The following is a 21226-nucleotide window of genomic DNA, read 5'->3' as shown; positions in this document are numbered from 1 at the left end:
CATGAAGTGTAATAAAATCCCTTTCACCGTTCATATTTTGATATCGTAACTATTTCATTGCAGTTCAACATTGACTATCGTGTATCACCCGGTGGGAGTTACAGGTGGCGCTGTCAGTATGAAGGGTCAAGGTCAAGTGCAGGGAGTGACACAGATGGCGGAGGCCTGAGTCCACACTCAGAGGGTGGAGCTATGTTCAGGTCATCATCAATCAGCCCGCACTCAGAAAGCTTGTACCGCACCTCTTCCTTGTCTAGGTCCCTTAGTACTGAAAAGTCATGACAGGAGGACCTTAGTGGGTAGTGAATCTACTCCGTGGCGCTGCTGTAGTCCATGACAGACAAACGAAAGTTATAGAAAACATGGACTAAAAACAATGAGATCTGTGTAATATTCTTGCAATTTTACAGCTCTTACAAGACAGAGGTTCCATAATTAATGGAAATACTGCTTGATTGGTGACTCGCAATGCATCAGTTGATATTTAAGTTTGCTGCCATTTGTGATGTTTAAAAAAATGAAATTATGCTCCATTATATATTTTCTGCTGATGACCTACGCAATCAATATTGGGGCATTTCTCAGTGCTTATACATTTACTGTAAGAAATGTTCATGTAACATTTGACAGTGAATACAATCAGCCCAAGGTTATTTAATAAAAACATCCAATTTGTTCTAACCTGCTTGATATTACTACTGACGTGTGATACTGTACACCCTTATCCTCTATGTTTTACAAAATTTAGAATTCTACGTTAGGATATAGTGAGTTAGGACAGCATAGTGTTGCATTTACAACCAAGATTATATCAAAACAAAATGGTGATTGATGGCTGTCATTTTCATGAAAGCATGTATAAGCATTATTTTACTGCTGGTACAAGAGTTGAAGACATTATTTATTTGAGCTTTAAATTTTCATCCCTCATTTAATATATGTAGACATTCTCATAATATGAATTTTTGTATAAAGAATTATTGTGGGACCTCATTAATTAAACTTGTGCTTATTTTGCATTAAATACAGTGAAGTCCATCTAGACAGTTTTGACATCATCAAACTAACTGGGTTGACCTGTTTTTCTCTAATGATGAACATGGATTATCGGGAAATGCATCTTTCAAAACTGCTCTTGTCAGGGAAGTTACCAGGGACAAAGTTCAGATTAAAGAAGTTCCATTTTGCCATGTGTGTTTCATAATAAGGTGACTGATTGTAAAAATTCAGTATTGTTTCAAGATGTAACATGCATTTTCATGTAAAGCTTTTTTGTAAAGATCGTTTGTTCACATCCAGTTTGATGGTCACAGTTTACTGCTGTTTGTTTCTTGTTGCCATGGTAACTATCCATCTGTACAGCTGACATCTAGCTTTATGAAATCGGAGATTACAGTCTATCAATATTATTTTTCATTTTGGTGTATATACACATACAGAGTATTAAGAAAAGCCACTCATGTTTTGTTGTACAACTTCTAATCTCCTTTGATGATTAGAAATTGTACAAATGGTACAAATATTGCAATTGTATTTCATGGATCTGAATTAATTTGACTTTTACACAGTTTGTTATTTTATTTGACAATTTTTAGAATTGGTAAAATATAACATTATAAGAATGGTTTACACATGGATATGGAGGTGTTTCTTTCCTCGCTGGTGATATATAGAGGATACTAAACGATCTTCCGTGTAGTACCATTTTTATTAAACGAGTTAATGATTTGGTATCAAATGAGTGAAAGCGAGTTTGATACTAAATCTTTCACGAGTTGAATAAAAATGGTATTTCACAAAAGCGAGTTTAGTATTCTGTTTATTACTCTCCAACATAAATTGATAGAAACTGCCTACTAACAGTGTGATGACTTTCAGATTTCCATGAGTCAAGCAAGGTCTAATACCATTGTGACAGAGGTATTAGCATTGTGATGTCATAACTGTAAACATTATGATGTCATACGTCTAGCGGTATTACACTAGTGTAATATTGACGTAAAAATATTACACTGCAGTATCTTCCACGGGAGAGTAATAAATATTTCCCTGCTTGTAATGGTGATTCAAACAAGTGGAGAGATCATTATGTATGCATTAATTTTTTTCTCTATTCAGCAGCTCCGTTGTAATTTTTACTGCCCTTTTGTGATTGAGCGCTTGTTAATTTTACATTACAGATGCTACTTCTCAAACTATACATGAAACTACATCAAATGTTTTCTGTTATAAAACAATCCATATCAATCTCAAAATATCAATATTAACAATGCAAGGAAACTTATAAGAGCAGATATTGTGGAGTATTTATTTTTACAGCGATATTCTTGACTTGTAAATATTCACAAATCTTCCTGAATTCCATGTTCTTGCTTCAAATAGTCACTGCATTTCTGTGATAACCAAAATGCTGAACTAATATAAGATAATGCGACATGTTGAAAAGCATTTTTGCATGAGAAAATATTCCAGTCGGCATGTTTGTATTAATGTTGTTAAGTGTTGTAAACTTAATCTGAGCCAGTAATCGCAAGCAGGAGGACTAACACCCACTGCGTGGACTTGGTTATAAACAGAACTATAACATTGCAGTGATATCTATAAACAAATTGGTTTGAATTTAGCCGATTCCAACAAATTAAACTTGTAGTAACTGTTGCTATGGTTAACTGCTTTGCGTTATGTTTTTATCCCTTACCACACAAATGTCATTTTATCTTTCGATACATTTTCATGAATGTATTTCACATTCATGAAAGAATTTCGCATTATGTATGTCAAATTTGTAGAGTACCAGTAATTGGTTGCCTTAAGGATATGATCCTGATTGTTTTAAATAGCGTTTTTTAGTCTGTTTGCCTCGTAGGTTCATAGTGTTGATCAAAGACGAAGTTAATTTATCAATGTTTAGCAGGCAGTTAAACTTGATGCAATGAGCAATTTGTGCCAACTTGGAGATTACCCATTTTCTGGTGATTTTGTATGTGGAGAGAGGTAAACCACCGTGGTCTGGATGTATCTTGTGAGATACGATGGCCAGAGACACTCCATATATGTACATACATGCATACAGTCCTTCATCCTGTGTTCATCAGTGTTCAAGTGTTGTCATGTGGTTTAGCGCAGCAGTGATTGTCTTATTCTGAGATTTTAATACCGCGTGATTTTTGCGAGGTACCCCCTATTTTCCTACTGTCTTATCAAGGAACTGAGTTCTCATCCCTTGCAGGACTGTTTTAAGTCTGTGATACACATTGATGGCATAAATGAACCTTTCAGTAGAACTTAATGAATTATGAATTCAAACTGAATGTCACTTTTATTTCCAGTTAGCATTTTACTTCTGAAAATAATAGAATTGTCTTAAGAAAATGGCATTTTTATTCACCATTGTATATTGCTTGTAGTTGGAAAGAATTATGACAATTGAAGTTACCTGGTTGTTTTTTTGTGGGGAAGTAAATAGTGGTAGGTGTTGTTCTTATCGCAGGTGGTTGTAGAGGAATTTAAACTTTTATCATGATTGGGAGGTGCAGTAGGTATTGACTGCATTGTTGCTTAGATTCAAACCTATCATTTTATGCTTGGAAAGTAAACAGTCCAAAGTGGATGAATTTTTAGAGGTTTGATTGAAAAATTGTTTGTGTTAACGTGAATGTATCAACAGCTAATCAGTCACTAGGTTAGAGTAGAAATTCATTTGTCACATCATCAAGTCGTCATAGTGGCCATGTTGATAGTGTTGCTTCCACATGCATGATGAAAAACCTCAGAAATGTTTTACCTGTCAAAACAACATTGTCTAAGAGACATTCATTTCACTTTGTACATAGTATTTCCTTCAGTGTTGTGTGAAACAAGTCATTGAGAATGTACTTGGTCATGTGCATTGGTGAAAATGTGCTGTGTAAGAATTCTGTGGAGATATGGTTAATGTTTCCTTGTTTAATGCAATGTAGTTCACCTCAGGTTGGCCCAGAATTTTGTACAATTCTTTCTTGCATTAAGAAAATCCGATTTATCATTACATATTATATATCCAGTTTAATCTGAATATGATTTACTCACCTATGACAATATTTGCTATATCTTTTGTACAATATTATTTCAGTATTTAATACAAGATGTAATCATGTAGACACTTTTTCCCATCATGCACCTGTAGCTTGAAGAAGGAAGTGTACAGGTCCCTTTGACAAGGAATCAAGTTCAGCAACTCTCTATGGAGAAATGTCTGATTGCATTGTAGATTGGGTCTCTGACTATTACTAGAGTTGTAGCAAGGTGTCAGGTTGTGTACATGGAGGATTCAGACAAGAGAAATCTTGTTCAGAGTCATTCATGAATTAACAGTTGTTTCGATGAATAGCAGAAATTTCCTTTTTTAAGTAATTATTTTTTTCATTTGGTGGTCATGTGTAGATTTGAAAGGTTTATTTTCTAACAGGGAAGAAAATACTGTTACATGAAATCTGTCATGATTAATTATTTTGTTCTTGAAACGTGTAAATGTGGGAGAAAGATATTTTGATAGTTTATGTTTTCTTCACAACAGTAGGTACAGTCATATCTGGATAAGGTTACTGTGAGTAATATGAGCCGGAGACATCTTACGACAACTCTGTACCCTGCTTTTATAGTCTAGTCAATGCTATTGGATTGCCATTATTTGTAGCTGTGTACTGTAGTATAGGCAGCACATGTACCCAACTGTGTAACATTGTTCATAGTCACGTATGACAGCGATGTATGGATGAACAGATGGACTGAAGGTCTTGGCACCCAACATGGTGTACAATAATTGTTTGCATAAGATGTATATTTGAAACCATGCCCATCTGATAGTCATGGTCACCTGCTGACTTGATATATGTACAGTAGTCATGTGACTGTCATGTTGCATTTACTAAATCTGTGACATGTACACAGGACCGTCATGGTGCAGCTGCTGAATCAGTGACATTTAGACATGTGACAGTCTGGTGCACCTGCTGACACTATGTCATGTCATGTGACAGTCATGGAGCACCTGCTGACACTATGCCATGTGACAGTCATGGTGCACCTGCTGAATCAGTGACATATTGCCATGTGACAGTCTTGGTGCACCTGTTGAGTCCATGACATCAATGTAATAGAAGACATGTGACAGTCAACATGCACCTTCTGACACTATGATATGTTGTCATGTGACAGTCATGGTGCACTTCCTGACACTATGTCATGTGACAGTCATGGTGCACTTCCTGACACTATGTCATGTGACAGTCATGGTGCACCTGCTGACACCATGTCATGCGACAGTCATGGCACCTGTTGACACTATGATGTTGCTATGTGACAGTCATGGTGCACCTGCTGACACTATGATGTTGTCATGTGACAGTCATGGTGCACCTGCTGACACTATGATGTTGCCATGTGACAGTCATGATGTTGCACTTGACTGACACTGTCATGTCATGTGACAGTCATGGTGCACCTTCCTGACACTGCCATGTCATGTGATGACACAGTCATGGTGCACCTGCTGACACTATGATGTTGCCATGTGACAGTCATGGTGCACCTGCTGACACTGTCATGTGACAGTCATGGTGCACCTGCTGACACTATGATGTTGCCATGTGACAGTCATGGTGCACCTGCTGACACTGTCATGTGACAGTCATGGTGCACCTGCTGACACTATGATGTTGCCATGTGACAGTCATGGTGCACCTGCTGACACTATGTCATGTGACAGTCATGGTGCACCTGCTGACACACTGTCATGTGACAGTCATGGTGCACCTGTTGACACTATGATGTTGCCATGTGACAGTCATGGTGCACCTGCTGACACTATGATGTTGTCATGTGACAGTCATGGTGCACCTGCTGACACTATGATGTTGCCATGTGACAGTCATGGTGCACCTGCTGACACTATGATGTTGCCATGTGACAGTCATGGTGCACCTGCTGACACTATGATGTTGCCATGTGACAGTCATGGTGCACCTGCTGACACTATGATGTTGCCATGTGACAGTCATGGTGCACCTGCTGACACTATGATGTTGCCATGTGACAGTCATGGTGCACCTGCTGACACTGTCATGTGACAGTCATGGTGCACCTGCTGACACTGTGATGTTGTCATGTGACAGTCACTATGATGCTGATTCTATGGCATATTGTCATGTGACTGTTGTGGTGCACACGCTTGATCTGTAACATGATGGCTGTCATGACTCTAATACATGTAGTTATGTGACGGTCATTGGGTGCTTGTTGTCTTATCAGGTTGTAGCAAGGACAGCAATCCCTCACAATAAAACCACATGTGGGAATGTTAGAATTTCATTAAGGCTCTTGTTGATCTACATCAGTTCATTTAGGTTTCACTTGAAAAAATTGTTTATGTGAAACTACAAATATATACAAGTACACATTCATGTTGCATTCATTCTATAAGGGAGGACTTTTTCTCAAACATTGTAGCATATTGTGGAATTTACCCAAAGAGTGAAAATGCTTTTAAATTTATAACCTCAAGGTTGTCAGTCAAATTTATTGATTTTTTTTTTAATCATCAGCAGCTCTGTTGTATATTCAGTCATTGAATCAGAGATCTTTGTTCATGTTCCATCATCACTGACATCTTGTTATCTTGGGGTGTTGCATTATTCTTGAAGTCAAGTCATGAATTTGTTCCTTGGTATTTTGATAATCTAATGCTTGTGAAAGCTTTAACCGACCTTCCCCAGCATTCCGAATTGTGTTAGAGTATAGAAGAGCTGGCTTGATTGGAGGAGATACATGCATGTGTGCATTCTGGAGCAAGGCTTCTAGCTGTGCATCTGTTAGCAGCTGGAACATTGTTGTCTCCCCTTCGTCATGAAATTTACACAAATTGTAAATTTTTGTGAATATGTCACATTTTTATGATTATGAATTTATTTGTGGATATATCATTGAAGTTACTCCATGTTACAATTATGTTGAAAATAGTAGGTCCAGATGTATAAAACTGTAAACCAAGGGGAGATAACTTATTCAAAGCAGTGTGCTATCACAAGGCAGTTTGCAACTGTCATTACCAGGATGCTTTGTTATTACAATATTATGAGCTCTTCCTCTTATGATCTTCTGTCTACAGAACCCTTTTGCTGAAAACAGTCATGAAAAATCAATAATCATGCTGAATCCGATACTACAAGATTTATTGCTTGTTACTCAAGCTTTTGTAATTTCTGTATTTGTACATTTTAATGTGTACCTGGTATATTCCATTAAGTATGAAATCTTGTGTCCTAACTGTTCACTTTACATTTTCAGATGATAATTATGTAATTACTTAATAAGATAAATGTCAGTAAAAGTAAGTGTGTGTATCCGTGATGATTACACTCTTCCATTCATACTTGTGGCCTTGTGAGAGCAGTGTTACATAGATTTTGCATTTACTCTGTAATCACAAATTTTATTTTATTTTTGTACATTGTATTATTACAAAAGTATACAAATCCTTTCTGTCATTTATTTCTCATCAGTTTCCTGAATCAGAAATCCAGTTATTGGTAACAAGTCATAACCATAGAATACAAAATGTTGGAAAAACGTGTGACTACACTGGAATTTAAAATATGTTTTAACTTGAAACCAGTGTCAGTGATATTCAAACGAAAAACCAATCAAAGTTCAGTAATGTTTTCTAATCCTTTTTGTTCTATGGTTGTTAATATCAAAGTATTGAGTTCACTATGTCATCTACCTCAGGTATGTTGAAAACATTACAGACTATGAAGTTGTCTTCATCCCAGGTACGTTCCTTTGTTTACATATACTGACATATTTTATTGTTCATTTCTACCTTTATTTCTGTCCTTTGGTTCCATGTATGTGGGTAGGTTTCTGGTGGTTGTACAAAGTGTACATTGACACTATGGTGCTATTTTGTTTTCTCTCTTACTGTGTAGTATGCTGGAAGGATTCTTCTTCCACGTTAGTTGAGCGTGTTAGTTCAGGAAGGTCAGGTTCGTACAGGAGACCAGCTTGGTTCAACTGCTGTGGAAGACAACACAACCGCGGAGAAGTCATATAATTTTGTTATTTTTTTCTCATTTTTGTTACATCAATCAATCTTATGTTTTTTCTGAATTTGTAAATTCTATTTTCTTAGAATATAATGGAACATTTTGAAATGTTTCTTTAGTCTGTTCAGAGGTTCTTAAGCAAGTTGATTTTAGCTCTTTTATCCAGTCTTTTTTATTTGGTCAGCATGTCAGAAAGAGGACTACTTTTGTCTGATCGTTTTTATGAACCATCTTTTTTAGAATAATGCCTTATTTGGTATTTTTTCTATGTTAAGTTCAGTAAGCTACTTCAGCTTTCTGTCATCAGTATTTAAACAAGTCAGCAAATGTCTCCTGTAGGAAGTTTGCCCCGACAGCATCAGTGTGTTTTGAGTGCGGCTGTTGTGTTGTACGATATGTGTGATTCTCTGCTGTCACCAGATGGCAGCACAGCCTTCCCTTTGTTGGCTCATTTCATGGTCAAAGCAAATAAAACATGTATGAAAATACTGTTTTCGTGTCATCTGTTCATACTTCAGGAATAATCAACAAGCTACAAGGATTTAGGGATTATCTATTTATGAGTGAATGAATCTGAAAGCATTTCACATGGGCTTACACTATTCTTGCACAGAGAAAGATGATCCATAATTTGGAGCTTCCTGTAGGTAATCCATGAACAACTTGAGAGCAAAAATCAAGAAAAATCTCCAGGGAAACTTTACTGAACAATGGATAGCATCATACAGTAGATTTAACTGACAAGGGGCTATGCAGTAAGATAGGGGTTAAAGCGTTCACTCGTCATGCCAAATATGGAGTTTGATTCCCCACATTTACAATGTGCGAAGCCCATTTGTGGTGTCCCCACATTGCTGGAATATCGCTAAAAGTGGCATAAAACTATACTTACTCAACTGACAAAAACAGTATTGAGAATCACAAAAAGTGCACAAGCAAATGTGGAAAAAGTCTACCCTCCTGAGTGAGTAGAGACAAGCTGCAGGGTACATGGTTCTTTCAAATCTTATCAGGGATTTCATAATCTGGATTTTGTGATTTAAAAACGAACAAAACCAATTTACATGTTTTAGTAGACTCAAGGCCTTCATCATACACTTGAGATTCAAAATTCGTCAGTTTAAATGCTAGTGTTGGTAAATGGTGGATGGACACCCAAGGTTTATATTTTCTCCATCAAAACGGTCACTTATACAAATTAAAGGACCTAATGTGTGTATGAGAAGATCACATTATTGAAAACATCCGATATATAGCGCCAATGCCTGGTTTCGAACCTACAACTCTTTGCTTACTAGCTTGGCGGTTTTATCCGCTAGGCTACGAAGGATCGCTGTGAAGAATGAGATTGTCAGTATGAACCATGTGTTCCTCACAAGACAGGTAGTGTGGGCAGCGCAGGTGCAGGACACGTGTAGCAGCGTGCAGAGCATGGGCTTACTTTTTCAAACAAAACCTTCACGTATGCCATATGCTTTGTAGTTGTGTGTGCTTGGCTCCTTCCACAGATGACACCGAGACATGCTTCCTGACTCATGGTGGTGTATTGGAGTTATTGAACTGTGGAGAACAAAGGAAAATTTGCAGGTCTGGGCGATAGTATCTTGACTTTCGTGGATACACTTTGATGACATGTATATTATAATGGTCCAAACCGGCTTCTGTAAAAAACACTTTTAGAAAGTAACAAACAACATTAGCCTGACAACACTTTGCCACAAGCATTTTATTCTGTCTGTTGTATACAACGAACAGACATGAATCTGACACAAGATCCTACTCCAGACTGCAAGTCAACTCCATCTCTTCATGACTATGAATTAGGGATTCTGCAAATATACTCTCCTTTCCCAAGGAATGTTAGTTTCAGGCCACAATATTACCCATTCTATCTTGTTTCAGAGAGATTCTTGTGTGTACAAAGACAATGTAATCCTCAACATATGGCTCACCATCCAGGTTATATTCTGTAATGTGCATCTTTAGTCACCAGGTAAGATTTATAAACACCTAAGCCTCATGTCACAAGTATATCTTCACATTATGACTGCCTTATGTCTACGTCAGCAAGTACTCTATGCTTGTAGCTTTAAGATTGCACAAATAACTGGATATACATTAAACTCTAGTGAGAGCAGGTAAATCTTACCTCAACTTACATCAGCCTAATGCCATGATGAAATAACATCAGTCTGATATAACTGAATGAATATGGAGCTATTGTGATAGCAGGGTTTATTTACAGAGGTACTGCAAGACAAATCACAAACAAATGCCCTATGCTTGATATGCAGATGATGGGTAACTGGAATCAAAAGAAAATCTGTTTCATATATTTCTCACACAATGTATCAAAACAGCACCATTTCAAAAATATTTTGTGTTGCTGTTAAAATTTATGCATATGACCAAATTGGATCTTTCTATGAAAGTTGTAAATGTTTTGGAAACAGTTCATCCAGCTGAGCATCCAAAACAACGGAACCCAACGAGAGTAAACAAGATCACTGCCACACGCACAAGTAACCTATTGCTGGTTTTCTTCATGAAATTGATCCACTTACAATGGCTGATACTGATGGAAAATCTATATTACAGTCTCACATAAATATGCTATTCCCCACAAGACTCAACAAGTATCCATTTGCGTACACTGAACAAAAAGTGAATACATGCATGCTAATTCAACAAAGTCACTTCAAGAAAATAAACACACCAGAGTGCTGTTTCATTCAAATTTTAATGTACCAAACAGACATCAAATTGAAGATGCTTTACGCATGTTTGTTTTTACAAGATTGCCCGAGATCTGGTAATAATGCTAGTCAAGACCATCAAGATCTGTATTGTGACAAAATGAGATACTGAGAAACAGAACCCAAACTAACGTGTGACCAGCAAACATCACAGAAAATAATCCTTTGGCTGAGGAAATGTTAATAATATAGGGGTGACAACTCTGGTTGTTTGATAATGAGAGGCAGAACCCCCAGACTGAAGATTTAAGAAGTTAAAATAATAGAAAATATTCTGATATAGTATTACATTGTAATCATAGAAAAACAAGCCCAAAACTCCTACAACTGATAAAAAGATAAAACTAAAATCATTAAAGCAAGTTTTATGTTCACAAAGAAAGAAATATTTCAACAAAACTATTTTCTGTGATGAATGATGTAAATGTTCGTGACTGGGGAGAAAGGTGACAGCAGCATTTTAAATGAAACAAAATCACCTCATCAAAATGATTTGACACAAGAGTGAACATTTACAAACTAAAACATTACAGCATTAGTCCCACCACAGTCAACATGTTCAAGTTTGGTTTATTTATACATTTGTATTGTAAGTACAACAGCTGGCAAGTATCATAAAAATACTTCATTGTGGAAGAAATATGAACATACAAACATACGACAAATGAAAACATTTGTGGCCACTTCTATTTGCTCTACAGCATACATTTTTTCAAAACAACAAAAGCATTGTGAATAGAAAACCATCCCCTAAAATAAGTCAAATATTAAAGACAACTTGAGACATAGTTTGATTTAGGAAATAACACATGGAACATCAATAGTTTGATTCTGTGACAGTCTTTCACTACCACCCGTTGAGTTCACTATGTCATCTACCTCGGGTATGTTGAAAACATACCAGTTGTGTTCTAAAGAAGTACCTTAAATAAATTTGAAAACACTTATAAAGAAACTGGTACAGGTGAACACAGTGAAATGATCCTGTTATATGGTGCAGTGATGTCTTCAATAAAACAAGAAATATAACTGTCAACGGAAACATTGATTCCTGGTTAGCCTCTCATTCAACCTAAAAATTTGTTTTGTTTAAATGTGTATATAGCCTACCGGGAATACTCTTTACGTGGAGTTCAATGAATTGCCATTAAATTGTGCACCACTAATGTAGAAAATAACATAAGTTCTCAAACCCTATAAGGGAGCACAAGACCGTTGGCTGACTTAGTTTGAGGGATGTATCAGCTATCTCCCAGTCCCAGACTGGAGCTATGCATAGTTCTAAGTCACTACCAATAAAACATCGTCAACAATGTGAGCAAGATCATCACAGCTAGAGAAGCTAGCAGCAAAACCAGTTTGCGTGCATGGTTAAATACACATAATACAACAACAAAAGATTTCAAATAAAATACAGCAAAAATATACACTTAAAGCAATACATGGGCACTGCAGGAACAAAACAATTTAAATGTATGTTTTAAACTGTAGATTTGATCTGCCTTGACAAGATCACCATGACATTGGTCCCACGATGCCTACAAGGCAGACACTGGAAACACTTGATCTGGATATAATTGTTTCACTCTATTTATTAGTGATTAATTATTGATCAGCGCAGAGTGATTTTAGCAGCTTGCAAGAAGTGTATATCTTTAAGACTAGAGAACAAACAGAATCACATTCAAATGAACATAAATGCCAAGCACAGATATATATGTATGTGCATCCTTTGTTTCCCTATAACACCATCAGCATTAACAAGCTTATCTTGCTTCTCAAAGTCAATAGAAAGTAGTCAGTGAGTGAGTTTGGTTTAAGCCGCTTTTAGCAATATTCCAGCAATATCATGACAGGGGAGACACCAGAAATGGGCTTCACACATTGTACCCATATAGGGAATTGAACCCAGGTCTTCGGCACGACAAGCAAACGCTTTAACCACTAGGCTTCCCCACCGCCCCAAATAGAAAAGTAAAACTTAACAAATATACCTTATTTGCTCATAATTTGAGCTATTTCAGTTAATATTGTTTAACACTGCAACCCCAGATATTTTCATGACAATATATACTAAATGCATGTAATGTAACTTTCCAAAAGTGTCAACTAAATCTGTTTCATTTCATTCTTAATAACTGTCCATAAAATATTATTTTTTATGTTCCTTATTCCTTGGATGTAGAAAGTCAAGTTTAACTTGACACTAAGGAACATGTAAACTTTTTTAAACCATTACTGATGCTGTGGCACAAACCAGTTTGAGCAAGACAAGACAAGCTTCAGTAGGATGCTGATGCAGAGGATTGGCACTGGAATGCATCTATAAGTTACTACACAAGCACACTATACAGAGGACTCTCACAGCAGCAAACACACATGGCAAAACAACACTTGGCATACTCCACAGATTTCAGTCCATATACTACATCAACTCGGCTTAACTGATACCGCTAACCATCACTCCCCAAACATTTGGACAAATTCGTCAACCTATTCTACAGTTGCCACTGACAATCACATCATGTAAAGTTGTAGAGATGGTTAAAGATTTGGTTGCAATATACTGATAAATTTGGTTTTCTTCAGAAACAAAGGTAACTCAGTGCATATTTGGAAACACTTCTGAGTCACATGTCTCTAACTGTGTGAGAAACATGATATTGCAGAAGAATTTTGCACAATGGCGATACTGCTAGAAGTATTTGACAGGAATATTAACTACATTTCAATGTTTAAGTTTGTCTTGAATTCCAAAACTTTCATACTGATGAATGGGACTAGTAGCACCACCGGATTAAGGACAAATAGACATGGAACAGACATCATGGAAATTCGTATATCTGGTGGCTAGGGAATGGTGCAGGTTTCCATGGAAATGTGAGACAAGGAGGTTGCAGGCTGGGCACTGCAGGAGATCATGAGCTACAGGTTATAGAGTACAGATAGCAGGACATGTTCACCAAGGGCAGCTAAGTCATGGGCACGCTGTACATACATCTACTAGGTTAGTCAAGGAGTAATGTGTATGTTGTCACAGCTAGGGCCACAGATGGTGGCTGTCACAGATGATACCCGAATCTATGTTATTGGCTTGACCATGTGGCTACTTCTCCACAGACAATATTATGAGAAGGTGTAAGAACATGGATCCAAGAGGTATGGAATAGATATGGCCAAACATTTTGGATGAACAACTTCTATATTCAGGTGATGTGACGTATCGATACACAACCTTGTATCGTTGGCAAGCAGGTGCCTGTATCGAAACATCTGGATCGAAACATCGCATCACCTGAATGAAGCAGTTGTTCATCCTTAAAGTTTGTCCTGATCTGACTCTCCAACTTCTAGAAATGCCACTCAAAGAAGGTATCGAATATCTTTGCTGGTCGTATTCATCAGGCATTTCTTGACCAGGAAATGAATAAGAAGAGCTTGGTGCCTAACTGGGTGAAGGGCTGGGTGTAGCAAAGAAGGGCTGGGTAGAAGAGGAGCAATAGAAACTGTAGTTGGATGTGGAGTAGACTCACATTTAGTCCCAGAAATAGTTCTCCTATTCGAAAATATATATCTACAAAAATATATAAATAAATACATAAAGAACCCCAGAACAGTTCTTAATTTGAGGGTTGTTGCAATCTAGACATGAGCTGGACTCCCTTGTAATATATTCTCTAGGGTCTGGAACTAGACTAGAAGTGGAGAGGAAACAAGGTCGTTGTGATGGCCAGGTGGAACTTGATGCCAAGACTTCAGGCTGTTAATAAAGTCAGTTACAACATGACACATTGAAGTTTCACACCCAAGGAAGATCAGTAAAACTACATCCACACACAAATGTTCAGTATCACTTAAGACATACAGAATGTTGAGCTAATAGACATGATTGTCTGTTTTGGTTTCAACCAATTATGTGACTGATTTCAGGGTATAAGTATGACATCAAAGCACTTTTATCCAAATCCCAAAGAAAAAGACAAGCTATGTCAGTCTCAAACCGAGTACATGCACATATCGACAATTAGAGTGCCCTGTTGTAAACATGCTCAATATACAAAGAAATTAGCATAATGCAAGTGGCACGCGTCACTATTCCGATATACACATTATTGCAAAAATAATCCAATGCATCAACATTGTCATGACTATGTGTTACCAACTGCCAATTAGGAATGTTCATTAAATCTTCAAGATGTGTTCTGTAGTTTCATATTTCACAGTATTAAAAGCGTTGGGCCATCCATATAGTTAAATGTGTTTCTCATCTTCAGACTCAACCAGCAGGAAACTGGCAACAACAAAAAGAAACACCTTCAAAAATAGTTTTACACTCAGCATGTAACTTATTTTATGAAACATTTCAGCATTGCTGATAATCCTAAATTTGACTTAAGATGTAGATTCAGCCTCAACAAGCAGAACATCAGAACAAAAACAAAAAAAGAACATTGAAAAATTGTTTTACACATAATGCGTAACTTTTTTATGAAAGGTTTTATCATTTATGATGTAATTGCAGCTGCATTGCTTTGAAAACAAATTAATCTATTTATTTTTTAAAATATTGCTGAAGAAAGATAAAGCTGACCTGTTTATTAATAAATATGTAATGGTCAGAGTAATTGTCTGTGTAATATCAGGGCAAAACTGAGATAACAAGTTTTGTTATTTTTTCCATTTCTCAATAAAAATGTAGGGCAGGCAAGAGATGGGAAGCAGCAAGATACAGAAAGACTTATCACTAATACAGTAACAAGTATATTCTTTCACAAAAAAAAGCTGCACAAATCTGATGCTACACAAAACAAACATGCAGTTCGGACAAAATAAAAATAAATATTAAAATTTCATTGCAGAAAATAAAACTTTGGTATGTGAACATATGCAGGATATGAGACCATATTCAAGGCAAGTTGACTAAAAAACTAACACTGTCACCAAAGTGACAAAATAATATTTCTCCCAGAGGGAAAATACCATTTGGATACTGAATAAGAGTCTGATTATCAGGAACCTGATTACCAGAATAACACATCAACAAAAACCAGCAATTTAACCTGCCTTTGATGGAATCACATGAATGGCTCTGGTTTTGGTTTTTGCACCCCTTAAATATTTAAAAATACATGAAATGTGCTGTATTTCTAGAACATTCAACACACATTTCTGTGATGAGCATAGCTGAAATAGTCAACTATCACTGAGGAACATTTAGTTCCTTCATAACCTTTCTCTTAAAATCATAACAGAGCAAGACAAAATTCTACTTTAATATCCACTTAGAAGCAAAAAGACAGAAAATGTGTACAAAATGGTTAGTTAGAACACTGAACAATATGCAACAAAAGGTTTAACGGTGGTATGACCTTTCAAAGAAATAGGCACTCTTGCAAACAAACACTATAACATTTAACATGAACAGTCAGTGAGACACATCCTCCGTTATCAAGGTATCATATCAACATTTGACTACAGTAAATACCCCAGGCCTATTGTGCCTTTCAAATCTCGCTCCAAATGAGTGAGTGAGTGAATTGGGTTTTACGCCGGACTCAGCAATATTCCAGCTATATGGCGGCGGTCTGTAAATAATCGAGTCTGGACCAGACAATCCAGTGATCAACAGCATGAGCATCGATCTACGCAATTGTGAACCGATGACGTGTCAACCAAGTCAGCGAGCCTGACCACCCGATCACGTTACGCTCCAAATGAAAGTATGGTGCAAATTATCCTGGGTATGTGTCATAACAGATGTAATAAACTGGACAAGGGTGAGACTATTCCTAACTAGCCTTGGAGTGAGAAGTACATTGTGTCCATATCTTATGGAGTTTAGTTTGTTATGTAAACCCTGGTCAAAGTAAAAACCTGGTGTAAGTGAACATAGCAAATTCATAAACCACATTTACAGGTATTGGGTTGCATGTCAAATATATTTGTAACTTTTTAACTTAAAATAAGGTTTGAATCCAACAATTAACAATTTAAAAAACAAACTGAAAGGAATAAAGAATCCCAAAAGTATTTTTCACTTAATGAAAACTTGAATGAGAAAAGAGTAACAGCTGAACAATTTAAATCTAAGAAATCTTCTCTCCATTCCATTAAGATGAATACCCTGGACCTGGACACAGTGACATTCTGGTGGAGGAGGGTGGAGGTGGGGGAGGGGGTTGGGAGAGGAGGCTGAGGACATCTGGGGAGGGTCAGCAGAAAATATGACAGACTCTGGTGAGTGAGTACGGTTTTATGCCACTTTTAGCAATATCATACCAGGGGACACCAGAAATGGGCTTCACACATTGTACCCATGTGGGGAATCCAACCCGGGTCTTCAGAGTGACGAGTTAATGCTTTAACCAAGGCTATCCCACCTAAAACAAGTGGGGACGTACCATCAGCATCACCGTTGGCTGATGTCACCAATACAACTGGGCATGCCTCATGCCAACAGGATCTTGCTCCCTACTATAAATACTTAAACTGTTGCAATTAAAAAAAAAATGTTTATAACAGTATTCTTGTTTTGAAAAAAGGTTTTGCTTGTGCCTGCAGTTCTGAATGTAGATCTATGAACAACATTTCAGGAGAGGCATTGGTGATGTTGGTTGGTTGGTTTTATTGTGTAATGCAACATGCAGCAATATTGCAGGTATATGGCAGCGGTCTGTAAATAATCGAGTTTGGACCAGGCAATCCAGTGATCAACATCATTAGCATTGTTCTATGCAATTGGAACACGATGACATAAGTCAACCAAGTCAGCGAGTCTGACCACCCGATCGCCTCCTACCATCTGTGATGTAATTTCAAAACTAAAACCATGGAAGCAAATATGTATCAAAACAGAATGAAGATATGATACACTGGATCACTAAGGATGACACAGTGTAAATCCTCCAAAGGATTTTAGCTTGTTAAGACTTAGGACTGAGACACAATCAGAGCATGGTTATGTACACGATGAGATTCCGACAACAATGTAGCCGATTCTGACACAAGCATCACTTCAGCTACACTGGTGATGACAGGGTCAAGACATTCAATTGCACTCACTACATCCTGGTCCTCTCGTCTCTACCAAAATGCAAGTATATAGCTTACAATTCTATATCATAAAAATCATATCCACACATTTTTGATTCAGTAATATCATTACAATATAGGAGAATCACCATCTCACCATACATACTGACATTTAATTCAGGTTTCACTTTCAACATATTTTATTCTGGTTTTACTTCTGGTGTTTTTCTGTTATGAGACTGTTTCATCATGAACATTTAATTATGAATAAGATTCACTCGGTCATGAAACGACAATAGAATGCTTGTTCCTTTCATACACAAACAAACAATAATTCAGGAAACAAACCGTGAGCTGCAACTGTATACAAAGTAGGAGAAAAAATAGTATTTAGGCTGAAATACAAAATACATTATAGGCCTAAGGACAACTTCAAATTCAGACAGTTTACACAAGATTAATTTCCAATCAAATGAAACACAGCTTCCACATATAGATACACAACTGATGGCCCTCTAAAATACAATCTCCATGCTACAAACAATGTCAGTCTTGTATAATAACACACTCACTAAGGTTTCATTCTAATATCATGAAGCCAGTGAGTGAGTATTGCTTAACACTGCATAAACAAGTTTTTGGTTATTTTCACTTATATTCCATCCATTTGCTGGTAGTATGCCCATAATATACTTTCTACCTCAGACTTGTGGCGTCTACACAACAGACACGGGTTCTATACACGGGACATATAAATAGCCTATCTAAAAGGATTGTATCACTATGCTGTAAAAGGGTTATAAAAAATTAGCCTCGTCATAAGACTCATCAACATTTATACAAAATAGCACAATCTTTAAAACATTCTCCATGTGTAGTCGAGGGGCAATAATACAAAATGCACTTCATATTGTAAAAGGCATTCACTTTGTGTTGTAAAAAACTTAGACAACCTTTCTAAGTTCTGTTGGTCAAATCTATCACTAATGAGGAATCGTTGAACTGCTATACCACACTGTCTCGCCTACACATTGTAGTATTTGTCCACAAATTGGCCCATCGATAATCTTGTGTTTCTCATCTCCACACACAGCTTCAGTGAGTGAGTGAGTTTAGTTTTATGCCGCTTTTAGCAATATCCCGCTTTTGTTATCAGAGTTTATCCTGGGGAATGTTGGCACTGAGAGTTCAAAACACGAAGTTGCAAGGCAGAACAACTTTTCATCCAGAAACATAAAACAATGATTTGTTTGTTTTTTAAAACGAGAAATAAATTGCCTTTTTTCAGAATGGAGAATATTTGTTAAAGTGTGTAGACATAAAGGACTTACAGGAAGGGGTGGAGATGAGAAACACGTAAAAACTAGAAATATCATTCAGTGCTTCAGATAGCCGGGGTCACCAGGGTATTGGCACCTGATAAAACAAATGACCCCACATTTCTGTAGCAGTATTGGACCCCTGGTTCAATTGTTCTGAGACCTGGCCTACCAGTTTCACAGGGTCTTTTGACTCATAAACATTCACATCAATCTGAACTTCTGTCTTTTCACATATACCAACATACACATTTTTGAATTACATAAAGGTGATTTAGTCATGATAAAAATCAGTTTGACATATGGTATCTGTAAACTGTTCCCTGTTCTTTCAAGATTTGAGGTTCATTCATATCTCATCCATTTCGTGGTTCCTTGTGTGAAAATAATATTTGTAAAACCTGAACAAGATATTTACTCCCTTGTGAAAATGACACTAGATCTGACATGCCAGATTTACAGGAATGCTAAGATTCTAAGACAAACTGCTGCACTGACCCAATCCATACACAAAGCTAAGATGTATTGTGATGATGTTATCCTCACAACTAATTGTAGAGCCTCACCTTTGTATATTCTCAGTGGTCATTTCAACACATTGAACTATTTTGGTTCTGAATGAGGATTTTTCAATTATTGAGACACCCTGTTACTTCCTACTGAGACATGAACTTGGTTTGGTTGATCCTTGTGAAGTCTGACAATGAAAGGAACTGATACAAGTGGTTATGTACACATAATAACAATTTAAGCCAACAGAACTGCTTGATAAAAGTTGTGACCAGTCAGCAAGTGGGAATCTTTCGGTGAAGGAAGGTGGGTTGTTGGTTCTGATAAATACCTACACAAAATGTAGCAGAACAGAGTCAGACTTCATGACAAATGTGAAAACAAACTAAAAAGTCACATAAAAGCATTATCTTGACATTTTGACACATTGATACTTTCTTAAAGAAACTATTCAGTACATATCTGATTTCCTCAGGAGTCCCTTAGCAGGAAAGAATACAAATGAAAATTCACTGATGACATCCGCTTGAGCCTTCACTTTGTATCAGAATAGTTTTATCTGCTTGGTCATCAGATGTGTCTGTATCCATGGTAACATGACGGATGGGTCTTCCCACAGTATGTCAGTGTCTCAACACAAATTGCTTACAACAGAGAACGCCCCTCCCATTTTTTGCAGCTACTACTGATGGCCAGACAAACAGATGCATGTACGTACAGACAGACACTGTCTACCACCTAGACACTGACGAGGGTGGGAATGTAGCAACAACAGTTTTTTGGCTGGATTGTTCTGCAGTCTTGTATTTACATAAGGAGAAGACAAATCCTCAAACCTCTTGACTAATTACCGTGAACTTCAAACAGATATTAATTTGATATAGTGCTATATGATGTATTTATGGTTCACAATAATGTCATTTAGTTTAATGAGTCTAAATCTTCCCAACAATGACATCATAACGATCAAGGTCAAAACATCTGAAGGTCAAAGTCAATACCTAGGTTCTTCAAACAGTATTGTTTCAGTATTAAACGGAAATTCAATTCATGTATTGTCAAGGAAAGGAATTCTTACTGGTCCAGTCATCTCCATTTCACAAGAGAGATTTCAGCAGATGTGTTCTCTGAGTTCTAAAAAATCTATGTACAAGAGTTTCCTGCCTTGTTACGAACAGCGACAACATGAACACAGTGAAATCTGTACACTCTCTCTCTCTCGCTCTCCACACTCTCACTGCTTAGCACGCTCTGTTAACACAGTGTTGACACCGTGTTAACACACAGTTTATATTACACTCGGAAGTCCTCTCATAGGGTTATACAGGCTACTCTTCATCTTCTCTAGTCTCATGCTGACTGCTTCGGGTGTACATCTACTTGCTTTGCCTGCAATATAAAATAGTGCATAAAAACAAGATTCACATGGGGTTCAAGTTTTAACTCAAAAGGGAAATCCAGGCTAGAATAGATTGTTCATAACCTAACCCTATTCATGGACAGGTGGTATTCAGAATTTTCTTCCAGT

The 21226-nt window shown here is 37.0% G+C and overlaps 2 protein-coding genes across 2 annotated transcripts in view; one reads left to right on the top strand and one right to left on the bottom strand.

Annotated features, from left to right (window-relative positions):
• LOC124265280 (alpha-catulin-like) overlaps nt 1–5336 on the top strand; it is a 39262-nt gene extending 33926 nt beyond the window's left edge. The window contains exon 18 of the mRNA XM_046700069.1: nt 64–5336. Coding sequence (XP_046556025.1) covers nt 64–282 — 219 coding nt within the window. The 3' untranslated portion in view covers nt 283–5336. The remainder of the gene's footprint in view (nt 1–63) is intronic.
• A 4452-nt stretch (nt 5337–9788) lies between these two features.
• Nucleotides 9789–21226, bottom strand: part of LOC124265260 (cyclin-dependent kinase 14-like) — a 71006-nt gene continuing 59568 nt past the window's right edge. Inside the window, exon 18 of the mRNA XM_046700048.1 lies at nt 9789–21087. Within this exon, the coding sequence (XP_046556004.1) occupies nt 21049–21087 (39 nt within the window). The 3' untranslated portion in view covers nt 9789–21048. The remainder of the gene's footprint in view (nt 21088–21226) is intronic.

This window comes from Haliotis rubra, unplaced genomic scaffold, assembly GCF_003918875.1.
Source record: "Haliotis rubra isolate DU_JTF1 unplaced genomic scaffold, ASM391887v1 Scf97, whole genome shotgun sequence".
Taxonomy (NCBI): domain Eukaryota; kingdom Metazoa; phylum Mollusca; class Gastropoda; order Lepetellida; family Haliotidae; genus Haliotis; species Haliotis rubra.
This window is presented reverse-complemented; position numbering and strand designations above follow the sequence as displayed.